This window comes from Ochotona princeps, chromosome 13 (assembly GCF_030435755.1).
Source record: "Ochotona princeps isolate mOchPri1 chromosome 13, mOchPri1.hap1, whole genome shotgun sequence".
Lineage (NCBI taxonomy): Eukaryota > Metazoa > Chordata > Mammalia > Lagomorpha > Ochotonidae > Ochotona > Ochotona princeps.
In genome coordinates this window covers 31,480,194-31,496,677 of record NC_080844.1, presented here as the reverse complement: position 1 = coordinate 31,496,677, position 16,484 = coordinate 31,480,194, and the positions used below count along the sequence as shown (strand labels likewise).

The 16,484-nt window shown below is 51.2% G+C and overlaps 1 protein-coding gene across 3 annotated transcripts in view; it reads right to left on the bottom strand.

Annotated features, from left to right (window-relative positions):
* Positions 1-16,484, bottom strand: part of HK1 (hexokinase 1) — a 90,915-nt gene that overhangs the window by 21,563 nt on the left and 52,868 nt on the right. For all 3 annotated transcript variants that reach the window (XM_058672048.1, XM_058672050.1, XM_058672049.1), the window contains 2 exons: positions 6,146-6,294; positions 1,788-1,907 (listed from right to left, as the gene is read on the bottom strand). In XM_058672048.1, coding sequence (XP_058528031.1) covers positions 1,788-1,907; positions 6,146-6,294 — 269 coding nt within the window. The remainder of the gene's footprint in view (positions 1-1,787; positions 1,908-6,145; positions 6,295-16,484) is intronic.

Genomic DNA, 16,484 nt, shown 5'->3' with positions numbered 1-16,484 from the left:
TGATCCACTTCCCATGCACTCTCACTGGTTTCTCTGGGGTCTACCACGAGGGGAAGAAGCCACTCCTAACATGCAGCTTGCAGCAGCATAAAGCAGCTATCAGCAGGTAGAGCATGCCACAGGGCCAGGGCATCAGCTGTGCAGCCACACCCCATTTAAAGACAGGAAGGGTGAGCATTTGGTGCAGTGATTAAAGACAACTGCGTCCCGTATCTAAGTGCCTGGGTTTGAACTAATTCTGCTTCAGATTCCAGCTTATTCCTGATGTGCAACTTGAAGGCAGCAGTGACGGTTTAAGTCGTTGGGTCCCTGGCACCCATATGAAAGACCTGGACTGAGCTCAAAGCTCCTGCCTTCAGCCTGGCCCGGCATCAGCCGTAGTGATCATGTGGGAGAACTGATGGAAGATTTCTGTCTCCCTCCCCTTGACTCCCAAATAGCTGAAAATATTTTTTAAGGGGGAAGAACAAGATAAATTCCCACCAGACCTAGGTTTCCACAGCCCCCGGCAGAGGATCCAGGGCCACAATAGAAAGAGAAGCAGCAGGCCAGGAAAATTTTTGGCTGCTGACCTGCCAAGACCAGGCCCTGGACACCTTTGGGATGATGCTGATAACTAGGACTTGTGCCTCTTGGGCAACTCATATGTAAGGACTGACTGCACAAGTCATACGGAATGACTCCATTTTGGATTTCCTATTGGTGAGAATGCAGAGGAATGCTGTTCACTACCAATGAACACAGCGGAGCTGGGGACATGGCTGCCTGGGCCCTGTGGACCTCCTGGATGAGAGAGAAATGGGTCCCCTTCCACACAGGCCCTACCCTTGCTTGCTATGATAGCTGTGCAGAGTGGAGGCTGTCATGGCCAGGCCTTGGGGAGGAATTATGGTTCCTTGCTGAGCAGCATTGTGGCTGAGTCAGGCACAGCCCCTGGACCCTGCTTCCCTCCCCTTGCCCAGACCAAGCCTCAGAGAACATGGCGCTGTGGGAGAAGTGTGGGGCCAGAAGCCAGGAGACATGGCCAACATCTTCCAACACTGCTGGGTCTATCGCCTCATAGGCCGTTTCCTCCACTCTCCAGGTCTGCCTTGCAGATCTAGGCTGCTACCGTACACCTGGACAGTTTCCAAGGGCCAAGCCAGCCTCGAGGAGCATGCACAGGTGCCCTGGACGGCAGGCTGGGAGTGTGTGGCCCACTGACTGCCTCATAGGTAGCCTGGCCCAGATGGGAAGCAAAGCAGGCAGGTGGGACTCCTACTGCAGACCATCCCAAGCACCAGGGCCCCACCCTGCTACACCTTCATTCCTGGAAGGTTTCATCTTCTGGTGGGTGGGTAGGCTCGGTCTCCCCTAGCTATTGTCTCCTAGGGCCTGGCCTCGTGCCCGGCCCAAGGTCAGCACTCAAGAAATGGCTGCTAAATGACCAAGGCAGCCACCCACTGGAGTCTGTTCTCAACCAACCCCCAGCTCTCACAGGCAAGGAGGCGTTCCAGATCTACCTCTGCCTGGAACATGTGTGACCTACTTTCTTTTCCTTCCCTTGTTTAGGGTCAATAAGATGGCTCTGCTGATCTGGTGGCCACAAATGCCAGGATTTCACTCTAAATGCATGCCCATAATGAAAGCAGTTGATAAAGCAAGCATTGCATCAGCACCACATGTTGATTTCCTGCCCATGTTTCCAACACAACACCACTGGGCACCCAGGGAGGAAGGGGGGATTGGGGGCTGGTGGAAACCAGTCCCTTCGTGTCTGAGGGGCCCAGGCTCCCAGACGCTCTTACCTCGTCTATTTTGGATTGTCGGCAAGGGAAGGAGAAGGTGAAGCCCACAGGCAGCTTCTTGTCCTTGATGTTCCTTTTCTCCATGAAGTCTCCTAGGCACTCGGCGACGTGATCGAAAAGCTAGAGCAGGTGTGGAAGGGCGGTCAGGTGGGAGAGAGGGCATGTGGGGCAGGTTCCTGTTTCCCTCCCAAGCACAAGTGTGTGTGGGGGGGCAGGGGATGAGGTCCCTGCATTGTGCATGGATGTCAGAGAACTGTTCTTAACCAGCGCCCCACACCCCCTCGGGGGGTGGGGGGGGCCCAGGATTAGTCACTGGGTACCAAGAAGACTTGAAAGTCACAGAAAACTGGCACAGAGCTCCTCTGCGAGTGCCAGCGGAAGTGACTTCACAGGTGGTCAGACACTAACTTTATTCCCATATGAAATATAGACCCAACACAGGGCATACGTCTGAAGGGTAGCACTCATCAGATCCTCACAAGCTGCCTCCTGCCCCCGCCATGCCTTACCAGCACCCATGTCACCACATGCAAGGCTCTGGCACCCAGACACCCCCTTGCTCCCACCCCCCTCTGCCTTTCCACCTTCCCACTGGCTCAGCTCACCTACGCACTCAGACCAGAAGATACCATTTAGTTTCTAACCAGAGGAGAGGTTAGTAGAAAAGCCTCACTTGCCTTTACTTCTGTGAGTACTACTGTGAGTACAGCCTGGGCATCCAAGGGCTCTTTGGGCAGCCATGCCACTCCCCTGCCACCCTCTACCTCATGCCACCTTCCCCACACATAGGATGGACACAAACGTAGCTTCTTGGTACCCAGAAGGACAGACCAGAAGAAGCAAACCATGGTCTCATGAGGCTGCCCAGTCTGCTCCCACAGGCCACGTGCCTGACAGGGGTCAAGGGTCCTTGCTGCCATTTCCAACCATCCCCAGACGCTGTTGATCCAGCTCTAATGTCAGCTTCTGTGCTGGCATGAAGTAAAACCCAATGAGTGCTGGGGGCGGTGGCCCTAGGTGCCCATTCCTCAGGCCCCCACTATAGCGGGCCCCCCTGCCTGCGGAGCCTCATCCCGCCCCCTCCCTGAGGCTCAGTTAAGCTTACCATGACCCACATTGGCGACTGATATAAGCTCTTCGCTAAGTCTACTCTCATATCCACACTATCTGCACAGAAGTCCCAGGCTCCCCAGCACCAGCTGGGGCGGAAGGAAGAAGGGGAGGCTGGCACTGGCACCCAGGGGAACCCAGGCTGCAGGACCGGATCTGCACAGACACGACCTGCAGTTGCCTCCCACGGGCACAGCGCTCTGCTGAGAAGGGAGGGGAACTGCTGGGCACACCTCTGGTCAGAGACAGGAAGCCACCCTTGGGCTAACCTCTGTCTCGGGTCAACAAGCAAGGGAAGAGCCATGACTCTGTCCATTCAAAACTCAAGTGTCTAAAAAGAAACATGAACTAGCATTCTAGCAGCTCCCTCAGCATTTAGGTATTGAAATTCCCCAAATTAAGTAACTAGTATTTTCTTTTTCTTTTTTTTTTTTAAGATTTATTCATTTTATTACAGTCAGATATACACAGAGGAGGAGAGACAGAGAGGAAGATCTTTCTTCCGATGATTCACTCGCCAAGTGAGCCGCAACGGGCTGATGCGCACCGATCCGATGCCGGGAACCAGGAACCTCCTCTGGGTCTCCCACGTGGGTGCAGGGTCCCAATGCATTGGGCCATCCTCAACTGCTTTCCCAGGCCCCAAGCAGAGAGCTGGATGGGAAGTGGAGCTTCCGGGATTAGAACCGGCGCCCATATGGGATCCCGGGGCTTTCAAGGCGAGGACTTTAGCCGCTAGGCCACGCCGCCGGGAATAACTGGTATTTTCTAAGTGCTGCGTTTGTACCTAAGCTGAACTGCACTGAGACATTGGGGGCAGTTTTGAGTACGCGTGTATGTGTGCAGGTACACATGTACACATGTACATGTGCACATGTATTTGAAATAAGAGGACGAGGATAAAGGAAAGAATTAACAAATGCATGAAAGGCATATGCAGGGATTGTTTCTGCTTTTCTTCAAACTTGTAACTTTAATATCCAAAATAAAGAGGTTAAAAAAAATCTACCAAATCTACCTGAAGGACTGGCACTGTGGTGGAGTGGATTAAGCCACTGCTTATGACGCTGGCATCCCAAATCCTGTCCCAGACACCACTCCCCATCCAGTTCCCTGCTAACGATCCTGGCAAAGTAGTGGAGGATGGCCCAAGCCCATGGGGCCCGCTACCCACGTGGGAGACTCTGAAGAAACTCCTGGCCATTCCAGTCATTTGGAAAGAGAATCAGTGGATGGAACATATCTCTGATTCTTTTTAATGCTGCCTTTCAAATTGGAGAGGGGGAGGGGAGAACCATCTATTAGAAAATTCCCATGCTTGACAGAAGATGGGAATCCCCCCTTGGGCAGTTGTCCCCAGAACTAGCTATTGCTCAATCTGTGGATCCAACCTTAGAAGGTTCTGTAGGGAAGTGGGGACTTCCCTGCCTGGGCGAGGGAAAGGGCTCAGGAGAAGGGACCACCAACATGTACTTCTAGCCCAGCAGCAAATTCCTGCAAGGGAACCCCTGCTTCAACCTACCTGCTCTCTTCCAACTACCTGCTCCCTTCCCCTCCCTGCTGAACTCTTCTTGCCCATCACACCATCAAACAAACAAGACAAAGCTCAGGCCCCAAGTTCCAAGCTGCTGAAACTATAGCACCTGGAATCTAGACTGCCTACATTCACGTCCTAATTCTGCCATGTGGCTCATTATGAAACACATGAGCCTCAACTTCCCCATCTGTAAAAATAAGAGTAACAGCAACACCTATCCACCCCACAGAGCTACTGTGATAACTAATGGAGTTAATACACATAAAGTGCTTAGGTAAGTTCAGCAAGTACTACGTTTGCATAGTAACACTACATTACCATTGTCATTATTATATCCCTCAGAGGGGACAAAGGAAGAAACAGAGACAACAGGAAAAAATGGGCAGGGGGTGTTCCTGGGATTGAGAAGAGAAGGAGAGGGCAGAGACTGGGAGTGATAAAGAGGGTAGTTAGGAAGGGCAGCAGTGGTGAGAAGGAAGTTCTTGTGGAAGTAAATGCATTGAATGTGCAGCTGCAGACCTGCCCTGCCCCTGCCACCGGCTCCTAAAGGGTCAGGCCACAGAGCACATGCCAAGAGTCCCAGTGGTTGAAGGTACCAAGGATCGGGTCACTTGGAACCACGGGGACACAGTGCTGGGCCAGGGCAAGCTTCCAAATGTACAAGCAGGATACCAAGCCGCTAGCCATGGGCAAAACGGAGCCAATGCAGTTGCCAACTGGCCACAGCTAGGAAACCTGTCCTCTGGCCGCTGTATGCACACATGGGATGAAGTGGCTGGTCTTGACAGTCCAGGGATGGAAGGCTCATGACAAACCTGCAGGTAGGCCTGGCCCCTGAGTGACACATGCACACCTCAGTAGCTGCCCATCAAGCCACCCCACCTACTCCAGGGACACTGTCTCCTTTGGCGCTCACCTAAACTCCAGGAAGCAGGTCATAGGCCAGGATTAGTCCCTAGACAAAGAAAGGTTTGGCGGCCTGTTTCCGGTCCCACCCATGTGCACTGAGGCCAGGGGAGGGGCTCCTGGGTCTCACCTCAAAGTCCACCCCAGAACCACTGGGTTCTTCGGAAGCCTTAGTAATCAACTTGCCATGCTAACACTCTCCATAGAGCAAACATTTGACATACTCTGAGTCGGCATCCTGGACCAAGGCCCTTATTCAGGACACGGGGGACAGGCTGGGGGAGTAGAAAGGTCCAGAGGAGAGGCTGGGCTCAGGGGACCCAAAGATTATGGTACTCCCAGGGGTTCCCCGGAAGCCAGCCTGACAGGAGTGGGTAAAGGAGCCCTCCCTGGCCACCTCGGGGCTAGGAACTTGAATGCTGGCTCCATGAAAACTCAGCGACACCCTGTGGGGCATGGAGTCCAAACCTGGAGGAGGGACATTTCCTACAAGGGCTACACTGAACCTGCTGCAGAAGCAGGCCTGAGGTTGCAGGGAAGGAGGCTCAGAGCTGGCAAGGCCAGGGCCTCTCCTCACTCCTGCCATCCTGAGAAAGCTCCAGTACCTACAGATGTTTCCTCCCCATTTATCGCAAGAGCAAGCATTTGGGCATCTCTCCAAGCACTGCCCAGCCCTCCTCAGGAGCCACCACGCCTGCCCATCCAAGAGCCCTTGTCCAGATGCACTGGCTGCAGACTCCTCCCAGTATCCCCTCCAGGGGCTCAGCCAGGGAAGTCTGATGCCCAGAGGCACCCTGGAACCCACCTGGCTCCCACTGCCGTGCACGATGTTTTCGGGGGTTTCATAGGCCTCAGACTCCATGTGGACGTTCTGCTTTTTCTCGTGATTTACTTGCACCCGCAGGATCCGAAAGGAAGAACCACCAAGATCCAGTGCGATGAAATCCCCCTTTTCTGTCCAGGGAGAAAATAGGTATCGCATCAGACTCCAGGCTCAGCAGAAAGCCCTGTCCCACCTGCTCCAAAATGGTCAGCCAAAAATTAAGGGCCACGCAAATGCACGCTCCAGTCAGAGAGTGGGTGACAGAAACCCCTGCCCTTCTTGGTGCCCCCACACCAAGGGTGGGAAACTTTTCCACCATAAAAAATCTCAGTTGTGGGCCCTACACACCCATCCCCCTCACTGCCATAGACCCACTGGACTTCCAGTCCCATCTGTAATTGCTGCTACAGGGACTGACCAAGTGATTTTGCACCACAGGTATTCCTAGGCAATTCAGTCTTTCACCCCGTACCACGGGGCAGTGGAAATACGGCATGAAGCACCAGCCCCTACCTAGGCCATCTTTCTTTAGCTCCATGCCCTATTTCAAAAACAGCACTGCTGTCCATTAGTACAAATCATCTAGCATTTAAGCTCAGAGGAAATCCCACACCCAGATCCCACTGCACACTTGGGACTCAGTTCCTGCACTCTATGAGACTAATTCCTGCTCATCCAAACTTCCATTCCCTTGTTTTGGGTGGTGGTGGTAGACACACATTCCACACAACTTGCCACAGAAACCACATGTGAGTGCTTCCTTGAGGGGCAGAGACTACTCACGAGGTTGTACAATGGATACAGCTGTTCATTGCCAGAATGCTTTCATCAGCCCAGACAGAAAGCATGGAGCAATAACGGCACACTTCCCTCTGCTTTCTTCCTGGCAACCTCTACGCTATTCTCTGCCACCATGAACTGACCCACCAATAGAGTCACTCATCTCTGAGCCCTCCGTCTGGTTCAGCTGAGCTGCACCCACCCTTAGGCCAGTACCACAGCATCCCGAATCCTGCTGCTTAGTAGTCAGTTTTGAAATTGGGAAGTTGTTTTTTTTTTTTCCAAGATTGTTTTGGATACCCTGATTAAAAAAAATTTTTTTTTAAGGCTTTTTGTTGAAATAACAAAAAAAGTGTTCTCCTGTAAAAAGTTGACAGATCTCTGCACGTGAGTCCCCAGACACCATGAGCTCCCGATATACCTTTGTTCTAGTTCTGGAATGCTGTTTGGCACACAGGGACAATTTCGTGAGCACAAACTAAATGCAGAGGTTCACAGATGAGCAGGCCAACCCCCTGTGCACACTGAGCTGCGCTACTCCCATCTGCGTCCCTTGAGGGCAGGGCCACTCCTCAGACCTCTGCCTCTGCTCTTGGTATCTCCAGGAGGGTCCAGCAGCCAGTGGGGGCCCATTCAATCACTTGTGGAACCACTGTTGGCCATGCAGGAAGCGGCCATGACACTGGCAGGTTGGCAGTGATTTTTTTTAAATGCAGCTTTCTTATTTTGAGAACTGATTCACTCATTTTAAAGCTTACGCTTCATTTTCTGGCACATTAACAGCTGTACAGCCAGCACCACTCATTTCACAAAATGCTCACCACCTCCCTGACTGTCACTCACTGCCTGGTTCCTCCCCACCTCCCCATCCCCCAGCAAGCACCTGCTGCACTTTGCGTCTCCATGCAGATCCTTCTCTGGTTATCCCCAGTCATTGGTTTGGATCCCCGATACCAGCTTCTGACTCCAGCTTGCTGCTAATGCACAGTGAGAGGTCATGGTGAAGGCTCAAGTAACTGGCTCCTGCCACCCACAGGGGAGACCTGGATTGAGTTCCTAGCTCCTGGCCCCAGCCCTGGCCCTATCCCATTCATGGCAGGATTGCAGGGAGTGAACCAGGGTGTGTGTGCGTTGTTGTTGTTGCTACCTGACTCATGCTGGGAAGCAGTTATTTCCACTCTGTGACACATCTGGCTTTGTGCATTGTTCAGGTCAGTTTAAGCTGTCTTTGGACTCTCATCAGAAGCCAAATCCCAAGGTATTTTATGTGATTACTTGGTTTTCTTTTTTATTTTTTTTCACTTTAATCAAATTTGTTTCTATTTTTTAACAATTCATTCACACTACTATGTCTGAAGTTTTAGAAAGCCATCCCCGCTGAATTTTAGACAAACAAAATGATAACAAAGAGTTAAACAAAGGAAGTAACATTGATTAAAAAGTTGAAGGTTAAGTTCTACATGGCTAGAACAGAACATTCACACATGATTTTCTCCAAAGGGAAATCCAACTTGACTTACAAAGGTTCATTTTTGGAATAGTTCAATACCATATCAATTAACAATTCACAACTTGATCTAGACATGTTTTACTCAGTTGTATTTGACAAGATCTAAATGTATACTTTCACTATTTCACTTCTTTGGCACAACTATTGATTTTTTTTTTAAACAGAAACGAGTTTGCTTGATTTATGTGTCAAGAAACTAGTTTGCAGGAAACACTGAAAGGTAACACTGTTAAAGCTCTTCATTTTTTTCACCATACAACACCTGCTTTCTACAGAGTATTTGGACACCAATATGAGATCCCAGCACATGCGAGGCAAGGATTTAGCCACTGAGCCATCATGCCAGGCCTAGTATTCTGAGTTTTAACACTTTTAATGAGCTTACTTACTATGTTAATTAATGCAAGAGTTAACTGTTCAGTTATTTTATGCTGTATACTGGATTTTCAACACAAACCAACATGGCACATGTTTTGGATACCAGCACAGTCCGAAGCCCTCATTTCCAGATGCAGCAGGGGAAAGCAGTCTCAGGTTACTATAGCTCCAGGTGCCAGGGACTTGCTTACAGGTGTGGATGATAGCAGGGACACAGTGCCTATAGAAGCTTTCAGTCCCTCGTCTAGAAAAGGGTCAGGTTTCAGGCAACGCCTTTGGAAGTCCTGTGCCTAGAGACTTTCCAGCCAGCTGAATGAAAAATGACCCTCTGGGACTAGTGCTGTGGTACAGCACGTTAATCCACCACTTATATCTCCTATGAGGGTGCCAGTTCAAGTCCTGCCTATTCTGCTGCCAATTCAGTTCACCACAAATGTGCCTGAAAAAGCTGGGGAAGATCACCCACATACTTGGACCCCTGCCACCAACATGGGAGACCCAGATGCAATCCAGGTTCCTGGCCCAGCCTTGGCTACACTGGCCATTTGGAGACTGAGTCGACAGATGAAGAGTCTCTGTGTATCTCTGTCATTCTGCTTTTCAAATCAATCGATCTTGTTTTAAAAAGTGAGCCCAGGGCCCGGCACAGTGGCCTAGCGGCTAAAGTCCTCGCCTTGAACGCCCCGGGATCCCATATGGCGCCGGTTCTAATCCTGGCGACTCCACTTCCCATCCAACTCCCTGCTTGTGGCCTGGGAAAGCAGTTGAGGACGGCCCAAAGCACTAGACCCGGAGGAGGTTCCTGGTTTCCGGCTTTGGATCGGCACAGCACTGGCCGTTGCGGCTCACTTGGGGAGTGAATCATCGGAGGGAAGATCTTCCTCTCTGTCTCTCCTCCTCTCTGTATATCTGACTTTGTAATAAAATAAAATAAATCTTAAAAAAAAAAAGTGAGCCCAGTTCCTTGAAGATCTAGGTGAAGCCCGGCCTTAGAAGAAAGGAAGTCAGCTCACATGTCCACAACTTAGTGGACAACCTTGCCTCACTCCAGCTCTCTATCACGCCTACAAGCTTATTTCAGGGGGCTGTGGGGAATTAGAAAAGGAAGGACAGACATGAGACACAGTGCAAAGCTGAATGCTGCACCCACCCCACAACTGCACAAGCAGGGCAGTGTATGCAAGCAGCCCACAAAGGCAGTGACAGGAAGTCTCTCAGCCTACCCACCCCGAGCTGTGACCTCATCCCTGGGGAAGGTGTGTTTTACGGTTGCTAAATGGAAGCTGCCCCTCTTCTAGAAGTCACATGCGCAGATTAGCAAATGCTGGACAGATATCAACTCCCATTCTCAGCCTGCAGGGAGGGCAGCTCCAACCAAACCAGCTGAGTAACTCCCCATGAAGGCACAGGTGCAGCCAGGCTGGGGTACCGTCTTCTCCCTTTCCCATCATCCTGTGCCACATGCAGATGGCAAGCAATCACCAAGCACTTGCTGCTGGCTCAGTAAAACCTGCCTGGGCTACCCAGAGCGGCAGCCTGGCGGCTGAAGCCCTTGCATAGCACACACCAGGATCCCACATGAGTCCTAATCCCAGCAGTACTGCTTCCCATCCAGCTCCCTGGTTTTGGACTGGGAAAGCAGTGGATGGCCCAAAGCCTTGGGATCCTGCACCCACACGGGAGACCTGGAGGAGGCTCCAGGTTCCTGGCTTCAGATCGGCGCAGCTCTGGCCATTGCAGCTGCTTGGGGAGTGAATCATTGAATGGAATTTCTTTCTCTCTCTCTCTCTCTCTCTCTCTCTCCTCCTCCTCTCCGTATATCTGAGTTTCCAATAGAAATAAAATAAATCTTCAAAAAAAAAAAAAAAAAAACCTGCAACCATATCCAGACCAGAATGCAGCTCCCACTACGGCCCCCGCTCTGACCAGTGGGAACCATAATCCAGCCAGGGTGTCCCCTCAGCTTCCCAAGCAGGCCTGTTCCCAGCCTTAGATCTTAACATGTGTCAGTGGTTGATCAAACCCAGCTTGGCATAATCCCTCACCTGTCATGACCTTTGCCTTTGTATGCTGTAGCCTGAACTGACCCGGCCTGCCGCCAGTTCCAACTCTCGCTGGTGGGTGCTAGAACCTGTCCTTGCTGAGTCTGCTCCCATCCCTGGCTCATACAAACCAGTAGATGTGACAGTCTAGCCCAGTTCACATCACCCGCTGGTGAACCTGAGCACCAGAATGGAGTGTGGGTTGGACTGGGTTTGGTCACAACACATTAGGGCTGGGCCTGGGTACAGGCTGGGCTGGGTTAGGTTGCAGCCCCACCAGCGTGAGCTAGAATTTGGGCTGGGTTGGGCTAGGCCAATCTACAGCACCCACTGACAATTGCCAAGCTGAGGTCGGCTATGCCACAGCGGGCTGCAACACATAACCAGCACACGTGAGACCCGGAGGGGAGGGGACAAAGTCAGAAGGGAGGTTGCATGGGGCTTCCCTGCTGCACCACTGCTCTCACTGGAAAGCTGAGTTGGAATAGGGGCAGACCAGATCAGACAGGGCTACTACATCTGTAGGTCTGCATGTAAGCTGGACCAGGGACAAGCCAAGCTGGTCAGACTGTACTTACTGGTACATGCATAATCCAGAGTGGGTGTGGGTTAGCTGGGCTTTGCTGCAGCATCAGCTGGCAGATGCTGGCACTGGGAGCTATTCTGTCAAGTTAACCTGCAGAACCACCTGGACAGTGCATGACCTGGGACTGGCAGTGGGCTCATTAAGGAAACAATGGGCACCACCCTCTTGATTTGCCACTCTTACTGGTGAGCACGAGAACCAGGACTGGGACAGACATGGCTAGACAGAGAGTGGCATCCACCGGCATGTGTCTGGGCTGTGTAGTGGGGCTAGTTGGGTTGAACTAGGCTTCAATGCCCACTGATATGTATGAGAGCTAAATAGAATGTGGGATAAACTAGACCATTCTGTTGTACATACTGGCAGGTACAGGAACCAGGGCAGGGGGTGATCCTGGAGAGGGTTATTGCAGGTTGCTCCAACTAGGCTGCAGCTCCCATTGGACTGCGTGAGGGTCAGGTATGTGGTGGGCAGGATCGGGTTCGACTGCAACACCCATTCGTTTGTGTAGAAGACAGGGCTGGAGGCAGAACTGACCCAGCAATGGCAACTACCAATATGTGCATAAGCTGATTGGGGCGATGGACTGTGCCGGGCCCTGTACTGGCAAGCACACACAAGAATCAGGTCTGGGATCACCTCAGATGAAGTTTCTTTGGGGTTCACCCCAACTCAATCACTGGACTCAGAACCCTAATCACAAAGAGAACTGCAGGTTCCATGGTCTGACCGTGTAGTGCATGTGTCAGAGCTGAGCCTCCTCAGTGGCTCAGACGGAGCAGTGGACAGCATATACAGGTGCACAGGGAGGATATGGCAGTACATGGGAGCTTGCAGAGGACACCTGGTACCATGACAGAGGACAGAACAAATCAATCAATAACCCCAGCCAAGTGTTGGCAGTGAATAGCTGGGCAAATAGAGACTCTAAGGTGAACTGTCAGCCAGATGGATTCTAGAGAAATCTAATTGTGCTTGGTATGGCGAGATTGGCTGCAGTTCGGAACTGCTGAACTATCGAAAGCACTTGAGCAGTGCTCTCGAAGCATGCCCCACATTGGGGTCCCTGGGATGGCTGGGAGGCTGGGTGTGGCTTCTCCCTTTCTTTATCCCCCAACCCCTTCTCCCAGATACACAAAGAAAAAAAGAGAATGTGGAAACAATGGTCTTATCCACTTTCCAGTAGCCCTTCACCCCTGAGCCCTAATCAACAATGTAAAGATCATTAACATAAAATAATAATAATAATAATAATAATAATAATAATAATAATAATAAATCAAAAACTGTCTGGGACAACACACAGTCCTTTGGCTTCTCTCCTCTAAAAGGCATGTCCAAGATGACTTCTCTAGGGGCAACAAGACCTTGGGCAATATCATGGGATGTCTGGTATCTCATTAGGCAATGAACTTCCCATGTTCTGTCCAAGAGGCCGGGGGTATGGCTGACCCCTTTGCTAGAGGCGCCAGAGAGACCAACCTGTGATTCAAGCACCTGACTCAGGGGCAACCAGGGATACCTATCTCAGACACTGAGGCTTGCCCAGGAAGGACACCTGACTCCTGTTTGTCAGTCACAGCCCTTTCCAATGCAGGCGCTGGTTCTGTGGGGAACAGAGTCTGCTCCAGGCTGGAACTGCCTGGGGCTGCAGACAGTGTCTGCATCACCATTAAAGGAAAGGGGGCCCACACACGAAGCCAGGGACAGCTGGGCTGACAGACAGATGACTCCCTGGACACAGACACCAACTGACAACTGCACTTGCAGTTCTCAGAGCCTAGAATTTTCTCTTTTGCTTAAACTGACTTGACTTGGATTTTTTTCAGCTACCTCAAGGCTCCTAAGTTCAATATTCTTTACTCAGGAATGTGGTCCCCAAATACCTACTTGCTCTCCTGAACCAAGGGTGTTTTTACGGCCCCTTTTATCTCAGATGCAGAGCTCTAGGGTCACTGCAACCTGCATGGGACCCCACATTCTGACTGGCTTGGATGGGGTGGGGGACACAGTTGGGCTTGGTGCCCCATCACCCTCACCTCTAACATTGCCGAGATGCCTGTGGATTCACAAACATTGTGCTGCTTCCTTCAGGGGAGCTATGCTGACACAGATAGCTGTGACAGGCATGGTCCCCTAAGTGCACTGGTGAGCAAAGGCTTCTTCCTAAAAGTCCCAGTAAAGTCAGGAAATTACAATAATGACAGTGACTTGTGGTTTCCAAAGGACTTCCAAAGGAAACACCTCGATGACAGCCTTATGGGACTGTCAGGCCCACTTTACAGATGAGCAAGTGGAAAGGAGTTCCCAGAGCAGCAGAGGCGGGGATCCAGCCAGGGACACAGGGTTTTGCTTTATGTACTTGTTAACTTCAGTTCTGCAGCCAACTGGGTTGCTCTCCTACTTTCTTTTCAACTCTGATCCCAAACCACCTTCCTGCTCCTGAGGCCTCCACCTGCCACTTCTTTATCTATTTCCCATTTCCACAGCGGCCAGGAGAGCCGCTAAACAGCGAAAGCTCATTACACTAATATCTGAAGGGCCCCTGGCTACTCTTCACTCTCTAACATAGCCTATTAGCACTGGCAATTAGTGGAGAACAAACACTGGACAGATGTCTCTCTCAAGTGGCGGCCTGCCCAGGACAGAGCAAACAAAACCCCAGTCTCCACCAAGTGCCTACCTTTACTACTCAGGAGCTATGAGGGTGCTGCCTCCTGTCTGCCAGCCGGACACTCACTGACACGTCTATGCCTTCACCAAAAGCCCCACTAGGACATGGGTGCTTAGCACAGTGGGTGTCCACACCCCATACCAGCGTGCCTGGGTAGAAGTCTACACTCTGCTCTCCACTCCGGCTTCCTGGAGAGGCAGTAGGTGACTCCAGTAACTAAGTCGCTGGTACCCACAGGGAAAACGCAGATGGAGTTCTAGCTTCCTGGTTTTGACCTGGTTCAGCACCAACAGGGGACATTTGGGGAATGATCCAGCAGATGGGAGAGAGCTCTTTCTCTGTTTTCCTCTCTCAAATAAAAAATTTCTTCAAAAAAAAAAAATATTTATTTATTTTTATTTTACAGACAGAATCTTCCACCCACTGATTCACTCCCCAAATGGCCACAACAGCCAGAGTTGAGCTGATCCAAAGCTGGGAGCCAGGAGCTTGCTCTTGGTTTCTTACATAGGCATGAGGGTCCAAGGACTTGACATCCTTTGTTGCTTTCCCAGGCCATAGCAGAGTGCTGGAATGGAAGTGGGGCAGCCAGGCCTGAACTGGAGTCCACAAGAAATACTAGCATTGGCAGACAGAGGATTACCCTGTTATGCCACCATGTTGGTTCCAATAATTCATTTTTTAAAAAACCCCAGCTAGAGCATAAGACATTCTGAAGAGCTCATACATGCAGAAAATTTATAAGGTAACCCAGCAATCCTTCCCAATAAGAAGGCTGGGAGCTGCTCAAATGCCTCAGGAAGAGAAGGGAGGTACCTGTCTTCCCTTGGCTGGCAAGCAGAACTGTGTACATTCAGGTTTCAGGAGTAGCTGTGCCTGCCCTGCCCTGACTCTGCTCTGCAAGATCATGGTGTACTTCTAGCCAATTCCATGCTAAAACCTGTGAGGCATAAACAAGGAAATGTCCTACTTTATATGCCCTCACTTGACTACCCAGTTCCACTAGCACCTGCAACATCCTTAGGGATAAATGGGAAGAGGAGGAGGGAGAGGTCCCACAAACAAGCCTCCAAGCCAGCAAGGTCTTCCAAGGAGCTGTACCCAGAGGTGCAGCCATCCCCAGGGACGAGGAGGACTGAGGAGGGGCTTGTCTAGCTAAGGCACCCGTGTCAGAAGGCTGTAATCCTCTCTGCTTTTCATCTATTATTCACACCTTCTCCATCTCAAAAGCATTCATAACAGCTTAAAGCCATTTCAGGGTTTTGCTTAAAAATTAATGTACTGAGGCTGCTGGTGGGGTGGTAGGTACAGTGAGCTAAGCTGCTACCTGTGACGCCAGCATCCCATACCAGAGTGCCAGGTCACAGTCCTGGCTGCTCCATTTCCGATCAAGCTCTCTGCTAATGCACCTGGGAAAGCAAGGGAAGATGGCCTGAGTACTTGGGTCCCTGCCACCCACAAGGGAGACCCGGATATAGTTCTGGCCTCCAGGCTTCAATCTGGCTCAAACCTCAGCCATTGCAGCCATTTGGAGATGGGAGGTTGATCTTTCTGTCTGTCTCTCCCTTTGTGTCACTTTCCCTTTCAAATAAGTATTTTAGAAATCTAATGTAGGATCTACTCTAGAATAGGGAAAAAAAAAAAAAAACCCTCATAATTCATGTCCAGAGGGAGGAAAGTTAAGACTGATGTGTCATCAGATGTCTGTATCAGATGCTTTCACAATCGTTTCTGGAAAAACAAGCAGGTTCTCAAGTTGGCGTCCAGGCCAGGGCCAAGGCCGATAGGACAGGCAAGGCCCCTGCTTCTCCCTCAACCTTGGCAAGCCCACCAGCACCCGGCAGGCGGGGGTGTATCTCCCAGCAGCTCCCTTCAGGGCGGCTCCAGCACTGCTCCTGTGCTTTGGGATTACTGCTAACTTTGAGGCTGACTAATTACCACGCAGCGAAGCGGTGATTAACACTACAGAGTCTCATCAGGGACTTCCTCCTAGGGAGACCCATATCCTGGTGACGCCCAGAGCCCGGTTCAGTCCTGGATGGCCAAGGTGCCCAGTAGGGGCAGGTGAGGGGCAAAGACCAGATCAGAAGTCAAGTAGATCAGACTTGGCATCAAGGTCAAAATCTGTGTGGCCATAGGGGCCGTTCCAAGCACAGTGGGGGACTCAGGGCACATGAAATGGGCCCACCCACGAACGTTAGGAATGGGCTGGATGCTAGTCTTGTGGTACATCAAGTTACACCGCTGCCTGCAACAGGAGTGCCGATTCAAGTCCCAGATGTTCTGTTTCTGATCCAGCTTCTTGCTACTTCACCTAGGGAGGTGGGGTAGGATGGCCCAGGTACACAACT